We start from the raw sequence: 26,877 nt of genomic DNA, 5'->3' as shown, positions 1-26,877 counted from the left end.
GTTGCACCTGTTCGTCTTCAGGGCTGCACACTCAAAGTTGCCCCGAGGGCACCCCGGTCCCCCCGGTCCCGCCCCCGGGCCCCAGGCCTCGTAGCCCGCAGGTTCGTTGTCCACCCAGAGCCACCCGTCTCCAGTGAAGAAATGCAAACCGATCCAGACGTCTCCTCCGATGCCACGCCGGCTCAGTTGCTGTTGGATGAGCAGCATCTCCGTCTGGGACGTCACACTGGCCAGCATGTTGTGGTTCCTCCTGCAGTACTGCCACGCTTCCTCCCAGCTCCGTTTCTCCTCCACCACAATCGGGTCGTAGCAGAAGAAGGGAATCTTAATGTGAGAGAAATTGTTCATATCGTTGTTGAGAATACGGTCGTTGCTTTCATCTAATGTGTCTGTCGGATCATTTTGAGCCCAGGACACCCTCCCACCTCCCCACCACATCCACCTCTCAGTGTCAGAGACACCGCTCTTCATTCCGATCCAACTAAAGGAGTTGGCTTTCCCAATTTGCTCCATCCGTTTCATATCATTCTTACTGCTGATAGGAGCCAGGTCAGCGTGGTTCCGCTGACAGTAAAGCTTAGCCTCAGCCCAAGTCTTCGCTTCCTGTACGTAAACATATTTCCCAGAAGTTCCGGAGAAGCTCAGCAGGATCAGGATGCAGGCGAAGGTCCACTTCATGGTTGTGTCGCGTGAAACGGAGTCCTGCAGAGCAGTGAGACTCCTGTGGGGTGGAGAGGACGTATATGTTGGAGAGGATTTGCATTAGGTGGGCCTTTCCAGTCACTGAAGCATTCTGGTGTCAGCTGAAGACACACGGCAGCAGCTTCTGTCGGCTGTTGGAACAGGTGCCTAAAATACCAAGTAGCCAGAAAAATAAGGGCTCTTTGAATTCAAAATCGCACCAGAAGTTGAACCAGAGAAACACCATTTTCTGTGAAAATGCAGTGAAGCAAGAAGCTGAAACTAAAGGAAGAAGAACACTAGCCGAAATGCTAACTAAAAGCTTCAGTTAAAAGCTAAAAGTAACAAAAAGCTAGCTAACAGCTGTAGCAAAGGCTAGCGAAAAGCTAAAAGTAACAAAAAGTTAAAAAATAAAAGCAGCACAAGAAGACAAAAATAGAGCAAGTAGCTGAAGCAGGTTTTAAAGAAAATGATGTTTTTGAAGGAGCTGGAAAAATGAAATCTCGTGTCTGTCTGTGGGGAAAATAGTGACTAGTTTTGGGACAGACAGACATTCAAAGGTAGTAAAATGCAGTGCACAGACAAACACAAGGCATGTGTTTAAAAAAAAAACACTGGAGGAAAGGAAGTGTTACCCCCGTCTGCTGCGGAGGAAAAACAAAAAGCAGGTGTGTGCAAATCCTGTTTTTTTTTTCCAGGGAAATGAATCCATCACACTGACGTTTGTTGTCTTTGCGAAACAGAGCAAAAGAAGGCGTTTGCACGGGACTTTGGGTTACGTTCATTTCCAGACACGCAGGATTGAACGTAGACGGAGCCGCTTCTAATTCTGTCCTTCACGTCTTTGTTCCGTGGTTCTTTCCTGAAATGACGTTTTATTCAGATTCTGATATATTCCTGAACATTCCTGAACTGCTTGATGATCTTTTTTTTTAAGTGAGTAAATAAAAATATACACAGATTATAATTTGCTTCTATATTTGACTTTAACCGTCAACCACAATCCTTATTATTAATCCAACATTTAAAATCTACCACTCTGGTTCAGTAGCAACATGCTGTAAAAAGACATGTTTTCAGTCAGATTCTAATAAAATCTTACAAAACCTGACTTTGATCTGTTCAGGAATTGGGCATAAATACTAAAACAAGCTTGAACCATGAATGCTAATATTTCGACATAAATATGGCAGACTGCTTCCATAACTCTACATTTATTTCTTCAATCACAGCAAGGTGTTCATAAAAGCCCATACCATGATACTACCACCACACAATGGTGGTAATTTAGTTTAATTTAAAAAAAAAAAAAAACTCATTGGACGACGAATGCTTTCCGGTTTATCCATTGAACCTTTCCCACATTGCAGAAGGATCCTGATGTTAATTTGTTGTTTGTGTTTATTTTTACTTCAGCTCGCTCGACTCCAGGCTTGACGAAGACGCCTCTGTCCGCGTTGGGATTGAAGCCTCAGCAGGGAGGATCAGGTCAGTCCCTTCAAATCTGTTTACTGACAGCAGAAGACGTGCAAAACCTCTCAAAATATGAAACAATCTTCAACAGTGCATGTTTTTTTTTTCAACATATGCGATGATGCAGTTATTCAAGCTATGAGTTGTGAATGAATATAAGCAGAGTTGGTTAATTATTGGCTATAAGGTCTTTTCCTCTTCATCATCTTCTCGTTTTTTGGCTTTCTGCCTTTTCTTGCCGTCAGAGTCTGATTGTAATAAAGGAGAACAAGGTAAGGACACATCTACGTCAAATTACGGTGCTTTTTATTTCTAATTTTTGTGTTTTCCTTTTCAGTTCTGCACCCAGTTTCCCTTTTTGTTTTGTTGCTGTATTTAAATTCATCGTCCAGCCTTTTCTCGCTGATGATTGAGCGTATCTATGTGCCGTTTCTGCAGATAATCGTGGTGTTGGGGACTCGCGGGCGCAGCCGTTCAACGCTCCTCTGTCCTCCAGCAGTCCCATCCACAGCACGGATGGGTGAGTGCTTTTATTTCCGTTCACTTCGGTTTATTTCTATAGTCACCAGAAATCATCTCAGGGCTCGATCCAAAAAAATATATAATGCATTACAGTCACATACAGGACATTGTGAAATGCAAATTAGTTAAAGGTGTCCAACAGGAAGCCAGCAGATTGCATCGAATCCTAATTTTGTGCAGTCTCCCTCAGCTGAGACACAGAAACGTTTCTATGGGAGGAAAAACACAGAAAAACAGGTCAGTGACAGCAGGAACGACATGTACAAACATGGCGAGCAGAGAGGGTAAAGACAGCAGCAGAGTGAGGACATGTGGACAGTTTGTCCTCCAGCAGCAGAACTAAAGGAGAGCTCAGGAAACCCAAACCAGCCTGAACTGTAGGATTTACCAAAAAGGAGACAAGATGTCAGCCTCACGGATGGAAACTGGAAGTTGGAAACTGAGAACTGAAAGCTCCGCCTCCTGTTCTGCTGTTAGAACCGCTAGGAACCGCAAGTAAATCTGCAGTCTGTCGCAAAAAGGACATTTACCTGAGATCATCGTCCTAAAAAGATAAACCTAAAAACACAAAAACTCTAAATCTGGGTTCCGGTTTCCTGATAAAGTTACTTCCTGTCTGACACAGAAACTGGAACAGAAACGACTAATTTGGATCTAAAAGTTTATATTTAAAAACGCCTTCTATAGCAGAGTTTACAGTCTAAACTCTAATAAATCTAATATTTATTTTAAAATAGGCTGCCTTAAATGAGCTTCTTCTTTTGGTGTCTCTGTGCTTTAAAAATTGGAAACATGGTAAGAGTTTGTTAACTTCTGTATATCCTAAAAAGAAAACCTTTTCCTCTTTGTTTAAGAATATAACCTATAATAAAGTAAAAATCTAAAGAATATTCAGGCCAGCAGGTCAGGTCAGTTTTTTTCTGTCTTTCTTTGCTTAATATGATGAAGAAAAGCAGAAAACCAACGAGGTTTTGTTTGTTTTGGTGTTAGACGGAGGACCGGTTCTTCAGACAGCGCCCCGCACAGACCCGCCTCCCCGGAGGGCTCCCAGGTGGACATCATGGGCGTCCACACCGTCCCCGGCAGCCCAAACACCCTCCACCGCACGGTGGCCACCAACACACCGCCCAGCCCCGCCCTCCAGAGACGCTTAGGCCAAGGCAGCCCCTCCCTGGCCAGACACCCGTTTCCGACCGGCGTCCCCACGAGTCCTCTAATAGGCCGGAACCCCAAAATGGCGGCGGCCGGCATGCCGCCCAGCCCGCTGATGGGCCGGCGCGCGCCGTCGAGCGGCCACAGCACGCCGGATGAGCTGGGCGCCGCCTCCCGTCAGGGGAGCGCCCAACCGCCTCCCACGCCGGCCTTCCCCGTCTCCCCGCAGCTGCCCGAGAAGAGACACATGTCCAGCGGAGACGCGGAGAGGACGGACAACAGGAACCTGACTCCGGTCAGCGGCGGCAGCACGCCAAACCTGTCCGGCACGCATCCTCTCCCAGACGCCTCCAAGTCCATATACGGTGAGACGCAGGAGACGTTTGTCCTCGGATCATCTCCCAGCTGCCTCATGTCCCAAACTGTCATCGTCTTTCTTGTTTGTTTGGTTCCAAACAGATAGTTATCCAGACATTAAGATGAATGTTAAGTTTGTCCAGGACACGTCCAAGTTCTGGTACAAGCCAGATATCTCCAGAGAGCAAGGTGAGAGTTCCAACTTCAAAATGTTTAGACAATAAAAAGAGCCGTCCATCGCCGGAGTGGCTGTCCTTTCATCTTCTTCGTTTCTTCCTGCTTCCTTCTCGCAGCCATCAGTCTGTTGAAGGACAGGGAGCCCGGAGCGTTCATCATCAGGGACAGCCATTCTTTCCGAGGGGCCTACGGTCTGGCTATGAAAGTGGCCTGCCCCCCGCCGACCATCCAGCAGAACAAAAAAGGTAAACTCCACGGCCACATCAGCTGAAAGTTTGTGATCTGAGTCGCTTTTTTCCCACATGACGTTGCTTTTTAACCAGCTGGTGACATGACGAACGAGCTGGTGAGGCACTTCCTGATCGAGACGAGCTCCAAGGGCGTCCGTTTGAAGGGCTGTCCCAACGAGCCCTACTTTGGTGGGTTTGTGATTCCTCTGCTCGTAACCCGCAAACCGTTTCAGTAAAAAGCGTCCCGGATTAACAGATCGAGCGCCGGCTGTTTGCAGGCTGTCTGTCGGCTCTGGTGTACCAACACTCGATGACGCCGCTGGCCCTGCCCTGCAAGCTGATGATCCCCACCAAAGGTCAGCTCCGCCCTCCTCCGCATGGCGCTCGGGCTTTTTTCTGCCTTTTTCTGACTTCTAAAACAGGCTTTAAAGCAAATGTTTGCAAACCAGAAACCAAAAGATGCTTTTCGGTATCGCTTCCAAACATGAGGTAAGCTGGGCTTCCAAAGAAATGTGACATTTTCATTAAGTTGAGTTTGTTTGTAGGTCTTTAAAGGGCTGTTTCAGACTTTTAAAGTTGGCTTAGTGACGGTTTGTTTCAGGAAAACGTAGAAGTGGATCGATTAGAGTTTCTCAATGATTCTGATCAAAAGTCAGGGCAGCTGAGGGTCGAGTTATGAAGCCGTTTTGTTAAGTTTGGGCTCCAAAATGTAAAAGTTGAGCTAAATTTAGACAAAAACAAAACTTTTTTTTACTGTCATTTAGTTCAGAACTCATTCCTACAGTTTATCAAAGGTTCCCAACGTCTCCAGTTCAAGAATAAAGTTTTTATTTTCTCTCTAAACATAACAATTCACATCAAACCAATTAAAAACTAAAAAATATAAAAAAGGCTTATCATTTATCTTGAGAAAACCAACAACTGTCTTTAAAAAGGTGCATTAAATTGGGTTTTGCCGTTTTTTTTTACTCAAACAAAAAAAAGTTGTTTAATGTCAAATGTAAAAGAAGAAGTGCTGCCCATGGATTTGCCTGCCTTTAATTCCCTTGTTATGATAATATTTTATTTTAAAAATGAAAAAAACAGTCTAACTCCAGTAACAAGTCTGACATTTAAATTGTCATATGTGCACAAACATTGTTTCACGTTGTCTCTCAGATTTTTTTTGACATTTTGAACTTTCTGTCACGTTAAGACCCAAACGAAGAGGCGCTGGAACTCGCCACCCCGACCGACCCCGTCGTCGACCTTCTCAAACAGGGAACAGGTGAGACAAAGAGGACATAACGTCTCCACGCCTTTTGAGTATTTCTGTCCTTCCTGTAAGTCCAGAAGACGCCAATCCTGAATCACCCAAACCATTTTTTTTTTTCACATTTTAAGCCTCTTTGTGGACAGAACGCAAAGACAGGACAGCTGTTTTGTTATTAAATAGTTTTGATCGTTTTTTAGGAGACGGGACGTTGGACAAAAAAACTGAAAAAATCTTTTAGATTAGATAAATGAGCAGAAAAAGGGTCTTTTTGGTGCATTTAGGGGGAAGTAAATGGTCTTAAATATAAACTTATACACAAAAGGAACTTATTTTAATATATTTTATAAAGTTTCTGATGGTTTGCTTACACTTTGTTTTCCTTTACAGTTCAAAAGATTCCTGAAGAGGCCTATGGTAAATACTGGTTTGCACTTTTTTATTTTTATTTTTTTTGCACCTCCATGCATTTTGACGGAGTGTGACTGTGGTGAAGAAAATGATTTATTGGAGTAACTTTCAGGTTAAAAGATTGAATGCATGCAAAAAGCATTGCAGGTGGTGGTCGCTGGAGTCTAAAAGCAAACCCAAATGAATAAAGATGTTTATTTTAGACGTTCCACTGCTCTGCTTTCACACGCTCCTGTTTTACTGTTTATTTCCAGCCTGCAATGTTCTCTACATCAACTCTGTGGACATGGAATCTCTCACGGGGCCGCAGGCCGTCGCAAAGGCAATCAGTCAGACGCTGGCAACCAACCCCCTTCCCGCCGCCACCACCGTCCACTTTAAAGTGTCCGCGCAGGGCATCACGCTCACCGATAGCCAGAGGAAGTGAGTCCCATCCGACGGGGGGGGGGAGAGAAAAAATATACGGAAACCAAAAATCAAAGAAGCTGAAACTGAGTTACTAAAGCTAAAAGTACCAGAACACTAAAAGCCAGAAAGGAAAAGTAGCAAAACAAAAGCTGAAAGTAACAACACTAGCTAAAACCAGGATGTAGTAAAATGATAGCTGATAGCAGCTAAGTTAAAGGGCTAGCTAAAAGTAGCAAAAGGCTAGCTGAAAGCTGAAAGTAGCAAACAACTGACTAAAAACTAAAAGTAGCTAAACAAGAGCTGAAAGCAGCAAAAAGTCAACTTAAAGTAGCAAAATGCTAGCTTCGAAGTATCAAATGACTTTCTACAACCTAAGAGTAGCTTAAAAAGACAAAAACATCAAGTTCAGTGAAGTAGATTTCAAAGAGAACAATGTTTCTGAAGAAACTGTTTCTGCTGTAAGAATATCTGTGAATGAAGTGAAATGTTTTGAAAAGTACAAAAGTTACAAAAAAAAACGAGTTCATGTCATCTGAATGAGCTGAATGTTTTAACACTTGAATAACTAAAATAGCACAAAGTCTGCAGGAGTAGTTAAACTGCAAAAATGACAAAACAGGAAAGCAATAAAAAAAAAAAAAAAAACGGCTTCATTTTTTCTCTCCGTCGTGTAGGATTTTCTTCAGGCGACATTATCCCATCAACACGGTAACTTACTGTGACATGGACCCCCAGAACAGAAAGTAAGTAATTCTTTTTGCACTAAAAAGTCAGTAAAACCTTTGATTTAAAGATGTTTTCATTGTATTTATTTCTTTTCTCCAGATGGGGCAAAGAAGGCGGCGGCTCGGTGAAGTAGGTTTTCATATTGAACATCTTCGTGACGCCACGATGTTTGAGTTCAGCCGCTGATCACGTGTTTCTGACCCTCCAGGCTCTTCGGATTCGTGGCGAGGAAACAGGGAAGCACAACAGACAACGTCAGCCACCTGTTCGCCGAGCTGGACCCGGATCAGCCCGCCTCAGCCATCGTCAGCTTCGTCTCCAAAACGATGAAGCAGTGAAACCTCGAGCAGCGGTCGGCCAATCCTGATTGGTGTCTTTTTTTCCGCAAGGACTCCATCGCGTCCTATTTTTCTTTCTTTTTTTGGTTTTGAAATTTTTCTCGTTTCCTCTCGGTTTGCTTCTTCTCTCCTTTCCTTCCTTCCTTTCTTTGTTCTCTCTGCCTTGCTGGTTTTGATGGAGGTTTTGGAGACGTCGCAGATGGGAGCTGGAGGACGTGTGGCGTGGAGCCGAGGACGTCTAATCGCAGGGCGAGCCGCGCTGGGAGACGCAGCTGAAGGAACTAAGCTAAGTTCGGAGGAGGAACATGCGAGGACGTTTCAGGGTTTTCTCTTGAGTTTGTTGATTGATTTACCAAAGGTCGTTGCAATACAAGTGCAAGAATGATGTAGCTATTAAGCCATTATTATTATTATTATTAGTATTATTATTATTTCCTCTTTTTAAAAGATGAAGTGAACAAATGAATTCTTCTTGAACTTGTCTTCAGGAAAAAAAAAAAAAAAAGAAGTTGGCCTTAACGGCTTTTAGCAAAACAATGTCTGAAGACGTTATGCATGTTAGCTTGATCTTTAAGCTTGGTTCAACTTTCCACAAGAAAAAAAATCAAGTCGTGGTGAAATCCTTCGAGGTCGTTTTGCGGGTCTGCTGTGCGTTGGAAAGGGCTCTGCAGTGAAACAACAACTGATCTAAACTGTGCATAGCAGACCTTCATCAAAACAAAGAAGAAGACAAAAACAAATAAAACCCCTCTGAGGTCACCCGGCGTCATTCTGGCTTGTCGAAGCGCACGGATCGGCGAACAGCGACACAGAGACGGTCCGTCCACCAGATGGCGCCACACATTCAGGCTTGCACTTTTCCCTTGTCCATCACCCCCCTGCTTGCAGTAGTTGATCTGTTGTAGCCGCTGCCACTGAAACACACTGGAAAGCACCAGGAACTGGACCTATGCACTGTTCTTTATGCATGTTATTGTCCTGAAATGCACCCTTTCATCCAACATGACTGAAAACAGGCTGTGTGCATTTAAAACAACAACGAAAAAAAAAAAAGAAGATAAACAACCTTTAGAGGTTGGACGACTTGTCAAAGACTGCATGAAATAGACAACATTTTTATACTCTTCTCAGAGTTCTAAAAAAAAAAAAAGGATAAAAATTTGACAACCCATTGTTGAAGTAGTCACATGATGGCGAGATGCTGATCCGTTTTTGTTTCACTCAAAAAAACAAACAAAAAAACAAATAAGGCGCCTGTTGGATCAACCAAATAAACATTTAATTTGAGTTAATCCAACAAGGTGCCTTGTTTCTTTCACTTTTTTGAGTGTATTTTTTCTGGTTTTGGTTCCTTTGAGCCAAAGTTTTGTTTTGTTGTTTCACGGTGTTGCCAAATTTCACATTTAGATACGTTTTAGGATAAAGAAAACAAACACACACACACACACACACACACACAGTGTGCGCAATGCCTGCTTGTTGAAACACACACTCCACCGTTCACAATAAGCTAAGGAAAATTGATATTGATTATAAATGTACATAGATAATCTACTTTGAAAGGTGACATAGCGAAAAAGTATTTATTTTTGTTGCTTTGGTCCCTCATGATTACTCATATATACATATATTGTACAGTCTAGATAAAGAAAAATGGGTTGAGAAAAAAAAAAGAACTTATTTTGGCTAATGATTTCAAAGTTCGAGGACTTTGAGACGTGTTTGAATATATGGTGTACATTACTTTGTACATGTGTACGTTTGTTTTCGGCTCATCGTGGGTTTTTATTTTTTTTTCTTTCAGTTTGGCTTTCTCTCAAACGGAGGAGTCGAAGAAGAGTCCGAGCTGCGCGGGCGGTGAAATTTCGCAAAGCTTAAAAAAAAAAAACGCAATACGCGAACAGCTGTTTGCACCCAGGAGTTACCATTTCTGCCAAAGATTCACTCGTAGCATGTCGGAGTTTTTAATATTAAACAGCTTTTGTTTTATTGTTTTTTAGTTTTTTTTTCTTCCTCAGCTTAAGTAGCAACTTTAACTAGTGCACAGACGCATTATGGGATGTTTTGGTTTTGTTTGTGCCGTGGAGCAGCGTAAACAATAGCGAGGAGCGACATCAGTTTCGTCCGGGTGTCATCTCTGGAGGCAAACAAAGTCCGGCGTTTTCTCACCGCGATGCTAAAGCTCCGACAGCTGCAGCTTCGTCCGAACTGCCAAAGGTGTCTTCTTCCACGAGAGTCAGCCTTTTTATTTATTCTTATTTATTCGTTCAGTTTCACCGTCGCATTTTTTCAACGTCGACCTTTTTTTTTCCTAGGAATGTATGGCGGCGCTTTTTGTCGGGAGGACTTAATTTGACTACTAACAAGAAAAACACGATGTCAAATAATCTGAAACTGCATCATACCCTGTTGGCTTTGAGTCGGGAGTAAAAAAAACAAAAAAAGATCCTGCGACCTCCTGTACAGATGGGATTTGTTTGCTGTATGAATGTACAAAAAGAGTCTCCGATTTTGTTTGTTTGCGCTTATCATTTCCATTATAATGTCATGGCTTACCTGTTCCTAAGGGGAAAAAAACATTAAAGCAATACAGATCAGTTACAACGAGGCTTTCTCTGTGGGTTTTTATTTAAAGAATCGTTTCGCCTGTGTGTGTTAGCAAAATATCACGACCGATTTCAATGAAACCTCAAAGTTATCATCAGATATGCGTCTACAACCGATTAACTATTAGAGCCAACCTGCTTCAAGATGGCCGCCATCGCTAACTGACCTTACAAAGCATATAACTTCCAGATATCGGGCTAAAATCCGGTGTGGTAGTAGCTGAGGGTTCTCCCAAACGCAGATCTGAAGAATAACTATTGGAGTTGAACCCTGTTTGTTAGCAAAATATCAAATAAACCAACAGGTGGATTTTAATGAAGCTTTCACAAAGACGGAACTGGATGCACATCTACAAATCAAGATCCAGTTTAAGATGGCCGCCGCAGCTAACACTGAGCGTGAGCGCGGACGTGGACTTTCAGCAGGAACTCTAAGCTTTTTATTTTTATTTTGGGATGGTTTTATGTACAGAATCTCCTTGGTTCCTTTAAAGGGCGTTCAAGAATTAGATTTTTTTTAATCTTTTACAGAAACGCCACGAGATGAAAGCAGAACGTTGGGTCACAGTTAAATCAGAAGAAGCTGCTCGAGCATTAAAAGGCTGTCGAAGGCACATGTGGCCCCCGGTTCACCTGCTGGCCTTCTCACCTTCACGTCCCGCCGTGTTATTTTACTGTCAAACCTGCCGCCTGGTCTTAGTTCCACCTGGTTACCCCTCAGTGACCCGGATGCTGATTTATCTTCCTTAATTCCTGATAATTATTTGCATTTCGGCACGTAGAGTCCATTACGCAGCTCGGCAGGTGAGCAGGTCACCGAACAAGTAGCTGGAAGGACAGCGCTTTATTTTGTTTCCTGTTAACCCCTGCAGGTCAACGATAAATAAATAAACTGCAGACCGTGACCCAAATATAGCTTCATCTGGACCCGAATTTGTTGTTAAATTCACCTGCACCCATTTTCTAACATTTATCGTAATGAATTTGAAGCTGTGTGACTTTTCTTGCCACAGCTTGTAAAACGAGATTCAGTTAAAAAGTTGCTTATTTTGCAAAGATATAGTCAAAATGTTTGGACACATTCATTGGTTCTCTTAAAGACACTATGTTTGACCTTAAGTAGTATCACAGGAGCTTTTTAAGCTTTTCGTCAACCATTCAGCTTGTTTACAGGGAACAAACGGCCAAATAAACATGTGAACCACTGATCGTGGAGCAGAGAAACCAAAGGTAAGAGCTGGAAGAGATGTCCCAGATAAAGGCTACACGACCGTCTCCAGGCAGCTTCATGTTCCTCTGAACACACCTGCCGATGTTATTCAAATGTATAAAGTTCACGGGACTGTGTCCAACCTCCCAGGCTGCGGACGCAAGAGGAAATGCGACCCCAGGTGGATCAGATGGACGATGTAGACGAGCGAGAACGAGGCCAAGGGAAGCTGAATTCCAAGTTCGAGGTACGTCACTCTCCGATCGCACCATTTGTTGGATTCTGAATCATAACAGGCTCCGTGGTGAACGACCCGAGAGGCTCAGCAGCCGGCGGACAAACCGAAAAATAAATAAAAAACAGACTGGAATTTACTAAAATACATGTCGACCAGAACCAAAGTGTCTGGGACTGACTGAGCTCTTCGGTTCTGGCACGTTTGGTGTCTTGGATTTCAAATCAAAACACTCTGAGTTCAGATCTTTTGAATTAGGATTTTATTAAAAGGTTATGAACAGTTAATATCTGACCTGCTGCAGATGGCTCCTTGAACGACCTCAATCTGACCGTCTTCAAATGACTCCAGTCACAAAACCTTTACAGCAATTAATGCAAAACTATTTTATAAACTTTTATGCTCCCATATGTCTGCACAGAAAGTGCTATAGCTAGCTGCTGCTGCTATTTTTGCTCATGAAAGCCCCATAAGAGTCTCTGTAAATTATTGTCAGCTCGTCAGTCCAGTCCGAATTAAACTATTTCTCCAAGCGGAGTTCATCCAAAGAATAATCTGCAACAGGTAAGATATTAACTGTGCACAAACGTTCCGCTGAACTGAATCATTTCTTTTATGCTCTTTCCCAAGTTGAGAAAATGTTGCTTTTAAGTTCAGCCTCTCATGGTTTCTTGTTTCCCGGAGAAACAGATTCATTATAAACTGAAAGTTTTATAGTTTATATTAGACTTTCTGTCCATGTCATCACGGAGAATTTGTCATTATTCAGCACTTGGGTTCCTTTCTATTTGGTTTACAATTTCCAAACAAAATAAGTTGGGATCCACTTCTTACGAGCAGCAGACATAATTCTGCTTCAAACTCGGAGCCGCGGAGCCAACAAAGGACCCACGTTTGAGCCAGGATTGTTTTTAACTCGAGCCAAGAGAAATGATGAAAAGCAGTTTAAGAAAAAAAGAAAAGTTTAGGTTTCTCATGGCTTCAGACGGTGCTCAAACTCTGAAATATGCATGACACACTTCCCCTCTGCCAGAGTACGTAGGCGATGTCGCTCTGATTTCCCTCTGTCACATTACAAGCTGAAACAGAGGCGTCGTGGCTCTGGTTCTGAAGGTAACAAGCTTACAGGAAGGCGTTTCTCTGCCGGGGTGAACAGATATGATTTGACGCTGCTTTCTTGGAACCCCTTTTTTCACAACCGTTTTGCAGTTCTGTAACACAAAACCGACACAAAACAAATATAAAACCTATCAAGGCAATAAAAACATGACTTAAGTTTAAGCGGCAGCGCAGCAGTTAACGTCCAACTTGATCAACGTCCAAGCCGGCGAAAGGAAAATCAGGACCATATGCACGGCTGCTATGGCTGTGAAGAAGGAGCATCAACAGCCTGAGGACTCATACGTTCAATAAATCTAAACTGATGGCAGAAACTGGAAGCTCTGGAGTTAACGACCAGCGTTCGGGTCCATTTGGCTGCAAAATACATGTTAAACAGAACTTATCAAAATATAAACACCTGACCGGAATGTGAGCAAGAGTTTCTCACGGTTCGTCCGAGTGGAAATATGTCCAGTCTGTGAGAGGCATCTCACCCAGGTATAACCTTCCCACATGGAGCCTCGGCCGACCCCTGAACAGGGAGACGCCACCGAACTGTAAATATTCAAACAAGGGAAAATTCCCACTGCCGTCTTATCGGACGGAAAAAATCAACCTGCTTGTTTTTGTTCCACCTCCTTCGTGGACTTTTTGTTTCTGCTTCGCAAAGAAAATGGAGCCGACCGACTTATTTACTCAGCAGGAAGGAGAACCTCAGATCCAAAGAAGTTGGGTCATTGTGTAAAAAGCTGGAGATGTGATAAATAAATTTTATTCACAGTGTAATACGGAAAACATCAAACGTTTAAGCTAAGAAATAGTATTATTTTAAGGAAAACCTCCAGTAATTTTGGATTTGATGGACCTGGATGGGAGCAGATTTTGCTCTAAAACTTGGAGATCCTTTCCAGAGGCACTAATGCACCCCCATACCATCAGAGAGGCAGGCTGGATGGTTTGGACCCATCTGACCTGAGAGCAGTTCTCCTCTTTGGTCCAGAGGAGACACATCTGTTTACATCTGGCTTCTTCTCTGCCTGATAGAGCTTTAAGCAGCATCTGTGGACGGCACGGTGAGCTGTGTTTACAGACAGTGTTCCTGAGCAGAACCAGAACCAGAACCCGGTTTTAATGCAGTCATGTCCAGAACAAATATCTTGAGATGTGTTGCTGCCATCAAGTTCAAAATGAACGGTTTTAAACATTACATTTTTGATATGTTTACTATGTTCCATTATGAATAAAATGGGTTTATGATATTTGCAAATCTTTGCTTTCATATTCTGATCAGATTTTACAGAATGTCCCGACTTCTTTGGAATAAGGGTTGGAGATTGAGTGAATCAAAGGCAGAACGAATGGAGCGTGCCCCCTGTGACCTATTTTAGGCCTGCTGAATTTTTACAGTGCTCCTGCTGATGATGTCTGAAGTCTTTTAGGAAATAATTAAAAACCTCATCAGTAATGTAAGTGAGCTCTTTCTGCCATTGATAATCTTCTCAGCAGCCTTGGTTTAGCCCATTTGCTAAGAAAAACACTCCGAATCCTGTCATATCCGCAGTCTGACCAACTCACAGCTCCTGAGGGTTTCCTTAAGATAACAGCGCTCCGTTCAGGCTCAGGAAACTGAGCTTCTCCTGCGCTGCCTGGACTTCCCTCCACATCCACGTGTTGGTCAGGAAGAGGCCGTCGAAGCGCTCCGCTCTGAAGCGAGCCAAGCTGTTCTGCAGCCAAAAGCTCACCGTGTTCCTGCAACAGCTCGGTGACTCCCTTTTAGCTTCACACTCGTGTGAAATCTTTCCAGAACAGCGGTCGTGCGTTCGTATCTGCTCGACCGCGGCGGCTCCTCAGTTCGAAACGCAGAGATCCAAATCTGATCTGGCGTTCAAATGGGCCAGGTCTGATGAGACTGGGTGGAGACGGCAATGCATCTCAGCCAAGAGCAGACTGAGATCTGGAAGGAAAGGTGCAGGTTTTAATTTGTGCTTTGAATAGCACCTTAAAGGGGGAACGCTTCCTGATTCGTGAAGATGGATTAGTTATCTCCTGGTTTCTGCATTTGCTTATACAGTTACAGCCAGAAGCAAACAGACACACATATCGATGCATAAATGTCATAATTTGGAGGCTTTGATTATTGATTCGAACTCTTCTTTTCCAGGTTGGAATGCTTATACGACTTAAATAATGTTTTGATTTTATTTTGCAGCTGGACAAAACGAACGGCTTCTGGAGAGAAGTTCATGGTCCCACGAGACAAATACTGAGGATGTTTGGAGGAGTCAAGGTGAGGCTTCCAGACCTAAAAACACTGTACTAACTGTCAAGCACGGCGGTGGTAGCATCATGCTGTCACACTGGAGCACAAAGGGGATAGAAACTCTTTAACTCTACCTGAAATTAACAGCTGGACAGTTGAAACTTGGACGCAGTTGGGTCCAACGGGACAATGATCCCAAACAGACATCAGATCTGCTTTCTGATTGGATAAAACCGTGACGCTTCAGGAATGGCCTTCCTGAAGCCTCGACCCGGTCGTTCCGGGAAACCAACCGGTTTAAATGAAGAAGAAGAGTGGTCAAACGTCTGCCAGAAGCTTGTTGACGAAGACAAAAAGCCTGTGGTCCTAAGAGACGTTTAACCAGATAATAGCTGGGGGGGAGGGTGGACTTTAAAAAATCCACAATAAATTCAAACTTATGAACCCAGTCTTTGTTTGTAAAAATCACTGGAGTTGTCGAGTCGTTCCACGCTGGAAAAAGAAAAGGTTCAAGCAGGGAGAACAGGGATTTTCTGCAAAAGTTCAAAGTCTAGAGCCTGATTGATATTAGTTATCCTGGCCCCGTGTTTACTTGGTTACACATCAGGGCCAAATTTCTCAGCATCCCACGGCACTATATTATAAACATCTGCTTTAAATCGTTAAGTTAACGTTGAATTCAGCCTTATAAGGCATAAAAGGCTCCAAGTGGGATGAGTCAAAAGCTCCTTTCCTTTGAAGCACAGAGAAGAAAAGAAACCTTTTGCTCCAAGATTCCTCTGGCTGGAAACTCCAGTTTTAGGTGAAGTGGCGCTCCAACCAGGACTGACTTCACCTCGGCGGTTGCCCAGTATCAAAGTGTTGAGTGCAGCAGACAGACCCACACACACGAGCGGCCGTAACTCTGGATCGATGCGATCCGCTCGCCCCATTGGATTGGATTTCCAAAGTTAATAATTTCTATGCTTTGAAATTTTCTTTTTCTTGAAAAGGCGGATAATTACCAGCATGAATGAAAATGACCGCCATTTATTTCCTGCCTTTAGGGCGGCCCAGATTCCATTACACAATCATTATTTAGTCTACAGATTCTGCCAAAGGCAATAAAAATGGAGACGATCTCCTCCGCGGCGGAGCAGACACACCTTGTTGTAATCATTTAGAAAAGATGCTGCCAGAAAAACTGCAAAACTTGTTTGTCTTAAAACACCTCCAGAGCTTTTTATTTGTCTCAAAACACGATTTCTTTTCATCGCAGTTGAACATCAGCCTTCCACCATGACAGGCAGGAAGTCATGTGCCTGTGTGTTTGTCTGTTAGCAAAATATCACATAAACCAGTGATGTATATTCATATTTATAATGGATTTTGAACTCAACTTCTTACATGACAGCTGTCACAATAACTGACCTCAGCAAACACAAAACAAGGCGATAACTCAGTCAGTTTTGCAGATATTTAGCTAAAATCTTGGGTGGTAGTAGCTGAGAGTCATCCTCAATACATACTCGGAGCTCTAACAGATGGTGTGAGAGACTTTTGTTTAAAATGTTGGCTTGTAAGGAGGCGGACGATGTGCATTCCTGCAAGGTGTGCTTGTTTTATTTAAGAAGCTGAAGCAAACACCATCAGATTGTGGGTTTCACTTTTTTTTGGTTCTTTTAGGGGAAAAAGTTTAAAACAGACATGTTTAAAAATGGTAAATTAATCTAATTTTTACTTTGTCAATTGTCTATTTTGTATCTTTCTACAAAAAGAGGCGCTGAAAGATAAAATGTCGCTATTCTACGAAGGCTGAGTGTTTTATCACAGAGGGGTCCATAGATTTGTCTATTAGCCACACATGTTGTTATAACCTTGTGGGAGGTGTCATAAAAGTTGCCTTTTGTGGCATCTCCTCCCCTGCGCCTCCAGCAACAAAAAACCTGGAACAGACACCAATCATATCAGGTTTTACCAGCAGAGAAAACACACGGCGCTGTCAGGCTTCGTGGAGGAACGAGGGGAACCAAAAAAAACACAGAATCTGTTCCCGAGCAGGGATTAAAGTCCAACGCACTGACATCATTTAGACATCGTTGAATAAAAGTTGTAAATGACACTAATTAAACAAACTGAGGTCCATGTTGAGCCGAAAGCAAACAAAGTTGCTGTCTTGACACCATGACGTCTGGGATCAGGAATGTCCAGAGTTTGGGCATGCAGTGTCACGGTTTGGTTTAGTTTTTTACGGGTTTTAGGGGTTTTTTAAATCACTGTTTGGTTCTTGTTTAATTGTGAGTTTTGGTCATTTAGTTATGGTTTTGGTTTTGTTATTTTCAGTGGGGCTGTAACTAATAACTTGTTTTTTATTAATCTAAATGACTATTTTACCTCCAAAAATCAACAATTTATTTTAGTTCATTTCAACTTTGGCCCTTAAAGTATCACACCAAGTAAAAAGTTAACCAAAACCTGCACATTTTAGCATAAAATACAGGTTTAAAGTATTAATTCCTGCATGACAAATGAAACCAGAAGTTTATAAAAAGACTACTACTTTTTTTCCCCTCACTGTTTGACTTTAAATCAAAGTAAACCTCTCCTATTTTAGGTCAGTTAGGGTAGAAATTTTATTATGTTACACTAAGATTTCTCTGCCTTTGAACAGTTTTAAGAAGCCCAGATGATGATGTCATGGCTTTGGGAGCTTTTGATTGGTTGGTTGACAACATCTGAGCTAATTGGAGGCACATCTCAAACACTCTGCATCTTTGTGTGACATCAGTCAAGATATCAGGAAGAGAATTATCTACCTTCACCTGGTTCATCCTTCGGTATGATTTCCAGCTTCCTGAAGGTTCATCTGTTCAAACATTTATAGCAGAAACACCACGGGAACGTCCTGCCTTCGGACCGCTCAGGGAGGAGACAGGTTCTGAGCTCCTGAGGTGTTTCAGTGTCAAATGTGTGAATCAACCCCAGAACAAAAACCAAAGACCTGCTGAAGCTGCTGCTCATGAACCTGCTGAAGCTGCTGCTGCTGAAGCTGAAGCTGCTGCTGATGAACCTGCTGAAGCTGCTGCTGCTGAAGAAGCTGCTGCTGAAGCTGAAGCTGCTGCTGAAGCTGAAGCTGCTGAAGAAGCTGCTGCTGAAGAAGCTGCTGCTGAAGCTGAAGCTGCTGCTGAAGCTGAAGCTGAAGAAGCTGCTGCTGAAGCTGAAGCTGCTGCTGAAGAAGCTGCTGCTGAAGAAGCTGCTGCTGAAGCTGAAGCTGCTGAAGAAGCTGCTGCTGAAGCTGCTCGTAGTCGTCATCCACAGTGAAACGAGTCCTGGAGCGACACGAGCCGAGAGGAAGAAGCTGCGACTCTGAAAGAAACTTAAAACAGATTACAGTTTGTAAACGCACACAGGGACAAAGACCTCAACCCTGGAGACATGTCCTGCGGTCTGAGGAAACTCAGACTGAACAGTTCGGACAGAATGACCATCGAGACGTTCTGACGATAAAAGGAGGAAGCTTGAACCATCCCAACTGTGAAGCACGGCGGTGGCAGCATCATGTCAGCTGCAGGAGGGACCGGTGCAGTTTGTAAGATAGACGGCAGCACAAGGAAATACTGAAGCAACATCTCAAGACATCAAGCAGGAAGGTAAAGCTTGGGGACAAATGGGTCTTCAAACAGACGATGATTTGAATCGTCCGAAAAACCCTGATCTGAGAGGAGACAAACAAACCTGACTCAGTTCCACATGTTCTGTCAGGAGGAACCGAGAACATCTGACCCAAGTCAGACAGTTTAAACCCAACGATACCAAATACTAAGAAAATGGACGGAAACCTGTGACTTTGAAGGAAGGAATAAATAAAAGATCTCCCCAGTTATTCAGGCTTTGAACAAACAGAAACAGTTCTGGGACTCCTAACTGACCCAAAACAGGACAGGTTTAGTCTGATTTAACGTCACAGTGAGGAAAAATGATTGTCTTTTCACTCGGTGTATGTAAACATCTGGTTTCAATCGCATGTCTTTCACCAATATGTTTTGTTTTAAACCAAACCGCCCCTCCTGAGTGACATCAGATTAATCTGCATGATGCTTGTGATTTTTCTTCGAAGTGGAAATCTTACAGTAACTGTTGGATGACTTGGGTGCGTTTTTACATTATTTGGATTGCTTATTCAGGTTGTAAAGTCCTGCATAAATTCTTCAAATCTCCTAGGAATCGTTCTGATATAAATCACAAGTCCACAGTGTCACAGCTCGGTGATTGAATTTGATTTGTTCCCCTCCTGCGCAGCTTCTTTGTGGTGCAGGCCGACAGCTGCGCAGTTGACTCAGTTTGTTTCAGGAAACCTCACTATTACTCCATGCTAATTCATTTTCTTGGGAAGGGAAACAGTGGAAGTCTGTGGTTCCACCGTTCTGCTCTCAGGTGTGATGCGCAACTTTACTGGCTAAATAAAGAGCTGAAAAAAATGGAGGTGCAACAACAAGATGTCGTGTCTTTCCGTCGACACATCGCAGCTCCGAGGCTGAACCGGCTGAACTGAGCTGTCTGCCTCTGGAGGAGGGCTGGATTATCCTGCCGGTGAAATTCCTTTTCTCACCTCGGCTCATAAACAAAAAACAGTCTGACGAGAGCTGACAGCGTTGTTGGACTTCGTGATTTAAAGCCTCCTCATTCTGAGGCTGTCGACAGTAAATGTGTTAGAAGTTCAAAGAATTATTAAAATGAGCTTGAGAAGAACAGGCACAGATTATACACTTAGATGACTCTCAGCTACTACCACGCTCAGTTACAGCTGATTTTGTGTTGGCTAAGGTGGAGTAGCTGTGGCAGCCATCTTGAATTGGGTTGATTCAAAGCTAATCGGTTGTATGTGGACAGTCAGTGTTTACTTTGTGAAAGTTTCAAATTCTGGCAGTGGTTCGTGAATATTTTGCTAACACAACAGACAGACACGGGTCTGTGGCGGCAATAGTTTCTGTCCTGTAAAAGTTGCCGTAGCAACGTGAAATAATCCAAAATTGTTTGTCAACGAACAGCTTCCTGCCACGAAAATGTCTTCCTGTCCCTCCTTAAAAACTCACATGTTGGTTTTTATCTAACTTTTTTTTTTTTCCTTTTACATTAAAAAACGTTGGTTCAGCTGTCCAGATGAAAAAAAAAAACATCCGTAAAGTTGCTTACACAGGCAGGATGTTTGCAACGTAAGCAAAAGCAATCTGCTGTAAATATGGGAATCAGATCCGACTGCTGGTGTAAACACGAGGTCGACAAAACCCGACGTGTGAGAAACGTCTTCGTGCAGGTTTGGTTATTGTTAATATTTGTTCCCATTTGGCTAATCAAAGCAGAATAAACCAGGTTTATAACAGTTTGAGCAGATCACGTCTAAATACAAACAGATTATGTGAGCAGGACTCGTTCTGTTGCTTCATGACAAATATAAAGACGTTTAATGGTAACTGTAACACTGTTGGGAAAAGCAGCCAAAGTTCAACCAAAGCCACCTTAAATTAAAAAGTCGAGCAATCCTTGATGGAATGCATGTCCTCTGCCGCCTTTTACACAAGAGATTTAAACAATAACAACCTGATCTCGTGAAGCTTTAGATACAAAGTAAGATGATCATAGTGTAAAACCCTGGCGGGTGATATGCATTCCATCAAGAATTGCTTGGCCTTTTGTTTTTTTATTGTATCCAAGCGTCTGATCAGAAACAACCGTCCCGTCCTTAATGGTCCATGACCTCAGAGAGCACCACTTCACCAAACTGCATCTTTTGAGGACATTGAAAGCATTTTTTCCGTCTCCCTCCCACGCTGTTTTTGCAGAGTTGATATGGCGTTCTGCATGTTTAGAAACTCGCTAACCTCCCACACAACCATCTGCTATCACGCTGCGCGTTGGAAACTATGCATCCTGCTCTCTCACAGCGAGAGCCGGCCGATCCAGCAGAAGTTTGTGCTGAAAACTTTTCTGCCCGAGCAGTTTGGGAAAGCTACAGCGACAGGAAAGCCAAACGCGAGCTGCTGTTGGATCCGTTTGGTGGTCAAGAAATTAGGAATTAAAAGGCCTATCATTTGTTGAAGGAATGCATATCACCCGCCAGAATTTAAGACCATGATCTCATGTGACATTGTGAGACGTGTTAGTGCTCAGAGTATGTGTTGAGGATGACTGTCAGCTACTACCACACCAAGTTTTAGCTCAGTGTGTGTAAAATTCACCGAGGTATGACCAGTTTTGTATCGTCAAAAATTGAATAGCTGCAACGGCCATCTTGAATTGGATTGACTCCAAAAGGAAAGTGGTTGTAGATGTCCACCCAATCATCCCACCTGTGATTCATTAGATATTTTGCTAAGTAAGAGCAGAAGGAAAAAGCCACAACCTTCCGACACATTTCTATCAACTCCTGAGTGGGACTAAGAGGCTCGTCTCTGCCAAGAAGCGTGACTCAGGCCCCACTTCTGACATGCAGCCTGGATTAAGACATGTCAGTGACAGCTCAGTGACACGTTTGTTCAGCGTTGTTTGCCTTGTCTGATGAGTGGAGGCTTGTGTTCACCTCCTGAAGGCTGAAGGAAGAACCAGGGCGAGTTGAGAGCAAAGTTTTGAGCGCGGTAACTTTAACAGAAGGAAGACATTTGGTGAAATCTGACTTTGCTCAGTTATGTGCATAAACACATGAATTATGCAACTGAGAAAAATCATAAAAGTTTCTGGAGTTTTTGTTTTTAACCTTAGAAAGTCGTGCCATGTCCATGCCAGAAGCATTAATGTACCCCCATACCATCAGAGAGGCATGAGCGCTGATAACAGGCCAGATGATGGACTTTCAGCCTTGTCCTTTGAGCTCAGAGATTTCTGTTGATATTATGAACTGTAGATGATGGGATACTCAAAGTATTCCTATTTTCCATTGAAGACCATTATTCTGAAATTCTTCCACTGTTTTTAGATCCAGTTTTCCTCAGCTTCTTTAAAACGAGTCCTCTTCCTGACCTGTTGCCATTTAACCCAGTTAGTTATGAAATGCTCCTCCAGCTGTTTCGTTGCTCTGGTCTGAACTTTTTTGAGACGTGTTGCTGCCATATAAATTCAAAATGACCTTAATTTCCCCCCTAAAATGGGTACACTCTCTTCGTTGAAACATTTTGATGAACCTGGGCTGCTCTGACAGCTCGTCTCTGATTTAAGGGGACACTTTCACGTAAAGCTTCAGGAACTTGACCTGCAGAAGTTTCAGCTGTAATGTTTGACAGATAATGGGACTTTCTGGCGTAGGGCATGTTTTCTTGGGTTCCGGAAAGTGAAAATGGGCATGCGGGGACTTGTTGAATTTGCATTTATAGTTGTGATTGTCCTGGAGTGACTGATATACTAATCTTCTGCTATTTAAAAAAAAAAAACTAAGGGATGGGAGAAGCAGACTTGTAATTTGTCAATTGATATTTCTGAATCTCGAAGCAGGCAGGAACTTTTTAATATTTTCTGCTTGCTTAGGTGCAAATATTTCTCCAAAAAAACTCTAAAATGTCAAACAATTGATTTAAAAGACATTTGTTGACATCTTAAGATAATCTTTACTGAAAGTTTCTGACATTTTACGTGTTCTGAAAGCACAAAACGACCCGACGGCTCGAGGATGTGCACACACTCGCCGTTTCTGCCGCGATAACCCAACACGCTCTGACTCATTCCAGTCTAACAATGCCGTCCTGTTACGATATCGCATATCCTGCAAGGAGACCCGACTCTGGCAGCGGCTCCGAGAACAAGAGCCCTAATCCAGCTGCTTTTTGGAAGCTCCTGCTCTCCACCGCACTGTGTCTGATACTCGAGGAGGGGGAGTCCGATCAAACGGCGATAGAAGCACACGTCACGCACATTTCCAGTGATTCTCATCAGTGTGCAATCGCAGCATCTTGACGCCTAAAAACATGCAGAACTGACGAGCTCAGCACCTCAGATAGGAATCTGCAACGCTCATGGAAACTTTTTCCTCTCGCCCCCTTTGTCATTCGGGCGTTCTGGACTCCTAAAAGTCAGATAAGAAGAAGAAAAAGCTCACCTGATGTCAAATTATGGCGGTTTAAAAAAAAAAGAAAAAGCAGTTTTCCCTGCAGCAAAGGTTTGCATTCCTGTCACATCTTCACATGCAAATCAGCCGTCGTCAGCTTAATACCAGGTGTAAAACAAGAGTCTGACACGAGCCCACACAGGAGGGGAAGTGTCACAGAAAAAACCCGAAGACTAACGTCCTAACGTGTACCGACACAGAAGGTTCATAAACATGCAACAAGTCACAAAACCTGATGAAATTATAATGAAGAAAAAACAGAGTGCAGAATGACCGGCCAGCCAGAAGCAGCAAAATGTGAGCTGAAAGCATTAAAAAGTTAGCTTAAATCAGTAAATAAAGAAAATGCAAAAACTATCTAAAGGCTAGCTGAAAAGCTAAAGGAGCAAAAAGTTATCTAAAAGTTAAAAGTAGCAAAATGTTAGCTATAAGTGTCAGAACAGCCGGTTAAAGTTAAAGGAGCAAAAAGTGAAGTTAAAGGTTAAATCCAGGAAAGGCTAGCCAGAAGCTAAAAGTAGCAAAACACTAGCTAAATGCTAAAATGTGGCTCAGGGCTAGCTTAAAGTAGCAAAAGGCTAACTTAAAGCAAAGGGATGACTGAAAGTGTCAGAACAGCAAACAGCTATCTTAAAGTTAAAAGTAGAAAAAGCTAGCTAGATGCTAATAGTAGCAAAAGGCTGTATAACGAGAGAAGTATCACTTTTAGCTTTTAGCTGGCTTTTTATCACAATTATAGCTAAAGACCAGCTGAACACTAAAATGTAGCACAGGGCTAGCTTAAAATAGCAAAAGGCTAACTAAAAGCAAAAGGATGACTAAAAGTTCAGAACAGTCACTAAAAGCTAAAGTAGCAAAAAGCTATCTTAAAGTAGAAAAGGCTAGCTAGATGCTAATAGTAGCAAAAGGCTGTATAACGAGAGAAGTATCACTTTTAGCTGGCTTTTTATTAGAGCAATAGCTAAAGACCAGCTGAACACTAAAATGTGGCACGGCGCTCGCTAAACGAAGCAAAACGAGACAAAAACAGAAAGTCTCCTGAAGCCGATTTCACAGAGAAAAATGTTTTGGAGGAAACTGAAATAATTGTAATAATTTGTAAATAAAGAAGTTAAATATTTTGAAAAGTTAGAAACCCAAACGTCAGAGCACATCTCAGGAAATAGCTGCATGTTTTGATTTAAAATAACACAAAGTATGTAGAAGTCATTAGAAACAGTACAGAAAAATAAAACTCAGTAAAAATAAAGCTTAATGTTGAATCAGAAAGCTGGATGGTGTTAAATTTGCATGTCGATCATCAGGGTTTGTTGGGGCTTCTTTACATATATAAACTGCTCGAAAAATTTCACTCGGGGCACTTTTTATCTTTTGTTTGAACGAAAGTGAGCGTCACATTTTATACCATAGCATAGCTAAATCAAATGAAATTAAGGGTGTTTCTTTATGAGCGTTCAACTCTGACATCTTTACGACTTAATTGAAGGTTGCATTAAGGTATGCTTTGCTTCGTCAGCAAATTTCAGTAAACGACTCCATTATTGTGAACCAAATTACTGTTTATTCTAGACGGGAACAAAATGAATAATCTGATTGTTTTGTTGTACCTGTAAGGACACTCAGAGGGGACCCGGAAAATCAACCACACAGGAGTGTACAAAAGGGAAAAAGTTTATTTTTCAGAAACTGGTTTCTGCTCCGGGAGAGGACATCAAACACAGCACTGTAGAGCCGTGGACGGGTGGAGCAGAGGGACCGAGGGTCTGACGACAGGGTGATGCAGGAAACCACTGGAACAGGCTTCAGTAGAAGCAATGAAGATCTCCACGAGGAGATCCCAAACGCAACACCCAAAGACTAGTCGATGATAAGGCAGAGGTCATACACAGGAGGTCAGAGAGAGCAAACTTAGCTTAGAGGGGCAGGCGGCAATCCGTGGTCGTGAGGCAGAGCTTGGGTCAGGGTCCTGAAATCCAGAATAGAAGGGATCCGTGAAGGGCTTGGCAGGAGGGGTAAATCCGTGGACAGAAAGGGGTCGTAGAACACTGAAGGCTTGGAAGGAAAACGCTGGATCTCTACTGGCTCGTGGCTGTCGATAATCTGGCAAGGAGGCAGAGACTGAGGGGTGTTTAAGTAGGGCAAGGCCCAGGTGGAACAGATAAGTAATCAGGCATGGCAGGTGAGCAGAATGAGTGCTAAACACAGCATGGACAGGACATGAATCATAACAGTACCAGGTAAAGCTCGCAAAATCCAAGATGCTGAAGTTGGTGCCTCTCTTTAACCGCGAAAGGGAAAGTGGAACAATGGTGGTGTTTATGAAGAGCAAGAAGATTTAAAGCTGATTAAAAAGAATTTTCCAATTAAATTTAACAATCTCTCTAAACTCAGTATTCCCAGTTTATCCGTTTTAAAAGCAACTGGGCTATTTTTCTTGTTTTCATCACCCTTTTATTGTGTTAGCTAAATATCTTAAGAATCACTGGTCAGTTTTATTGAAACTCTCAGAAAGTAATCATTGGATGTAGGAGCCAGCCCAATTCAAAACGCAAATTACTGGTAATTATTTGACCGAACATCAGTTCAAAAATAACCACACTATCCCTTTAACACAGCTTCATATTTTCCAAAAACACCCTAAATTTGCAGCTATTCCTTATGATCTTTACTTGGATTTCAGCACTTCTCCCTGCCTGTAGTCACGTTGTTAGTTTTCACACAATGACGGATTTTATTTGACTTCAAATTTCCTTTAGTAAGACATGTTACTCTGGCCAACCGTCTACCGTGTCGCACCCTTTTTATGTCAAGTTTAAAAGAGTTTCGACTGGTTTAATGACACCCCAGAAGACCCATCTGTAAATTACAATAGCTTTGCTGTGATCTTGTATCTTAGCCTCATGAAGTATAAAAGAACATGTGGAGAAAGAGCTACCTCGGTGGGAAATCTAAGATGGACGCCTCCTTCGTTGACTTGTTGCATGAACAGGAGAATGTAACCGAACATTAAAGTACTTATTAAAATCTGAGAGATAAAGAGCTGAATAATCCTAAATCCAAAGGAAATGTCTGTGTTTGAGAATTCAAATTATGAGGTTAAAAAAACAAAGCATGACCTTCAAATCGACAAAGCCTTCTAAGGATTTGACTCATTCGAAAGAATCGGGAAACTTTTGTTCTCAAATCAAGAAACCATGAAGGAAATGTACAGCAAGTTTTAAAATAGGATCCTCAAATATGTGTTGTGAATGACTCTCAGCTACTACCACACCAAAGCTTAGCTCGAATATCTGCAAAAGTCAGAGGGTTAGAGCCTTTTTTGTGCTATGGCGGCCATCTTGAGTTGGGTTTACTTTAAGTTTCACTGACATTTGTCCAATGGCTCGTGAGACACACACAGTTACATGATCACCCACCTTTCATGACACCAAACAGGAAAAAACAAAGCACAGATCGATAACTTGATATGTCAGACGAACAGCTTGTAATTCAGATTTAGTTGGTTTGCTTTCCCGTTGAGATTCTGTTATCACAACTAAAGTCTCTGCAGCGGCTGCTAATTGTTTCTGGCATAGCATTTTTTTTTTTTTAATGACGTCTTTTATTGACTGTAGTTTTCCACATGGAAGACCCTAAAAATCCTTCTCGGTCCCACTGTGCGGGCCTGCCA

General features: G+C 42.6%; 1 protein-coding gene across 10 annotated transcripts in view; it reads left to right on the top strand.

Moving 5' to 3' along the window:
* tns1a (tensin 1a) overlaps positions 1 to 10,163 on the top strand; it is an 88,629-nt gene extending 78,466 nt beyond the window's left edge. For 9 of the 10 annotated variants that reach the window (XM_017426889.2, XM_037973769.1, XM_017426888.3 and 6 more), the window contains 14 exons: positions 2,098 to 2,169; positions 2,400 to 2,426; positions 2,593 to 2,674; positions 3,667 to 4,193; positions 4,288 to 4,374; positions 4,479 to 4,607; positions 4,686 to 4,781; positions 4,871 to 4,948; positions 5,788 to 5,859; positions 6,235 to 6,261; positions 6,510 to 6,678; positions 7,338 to 7,406; positions 7,489 to 7,518; positions 7,598 to 10,163. In XM_017426889.2, coding sequence (XP_017282378.1) covers positions 2,098 to 2,169; positions 2,400 to 2,426; positions 2,593 to 2,674; positions 3,667 to 4,193; positions 4,288 to 4,374; positions 4,479 to 4,607; positions 4,686 to 4,781; positions 4,871 to 4,948; positions 5,788 to 5,859; positions 6,235 to 6,261; positions 6,510 to 6,678; positions 7,338 to 7,406; positions 7,489 to 7,518; positions 7,598 to 7,727 — 1,595 coding nt within the window. In that variant the 3' untranslated portion in view covers positions 7,728 to 10,163. The remainder of the gene's footprint in view (positions 1 to 2,097; positions 2,170 to 2,399; positions 2,427 to 2,592; positions 2,675 to 3,666; positions 4,194 to 4,287; positions 4,375 to 4,478; positions 4,608 to 4,685; positions 4,782 to 4,870; positions 4,949 to 5,787; positions 5,860 to 6,234; positions 6,262 to 6,509; positions 6,679 to 7,337; positions 7,407 to 7,488; positions 7,519 to 7,597) is intronic. The other variant, XM_017426890.3, reaches the window with a different exon arrangement.
* Positions 10,164 to 26,877: the final 16,714 nt, after the last annotated feature.

Source organism: Kryptolebias marmoratus, linkage group LG23 (assembly GCF_001649575.2).
Source record: "Kryptolebias marmoratus isolate JLee-2015 linkage group LG23, ASM164957v2, whole genome shotgun sequence".
Taxonomy (NCBI): Eukaryota; Metazoa; Chordata; class Actinopteri; order Cyprinodontiformes; family Rivulidae; genus Kryptolebias; species Kryptolebias marmoratus.
Note: the sequence above shows the minus strand (reverse complement) of the source record. Positions and strands in the feature narration are given on the sequence as shown.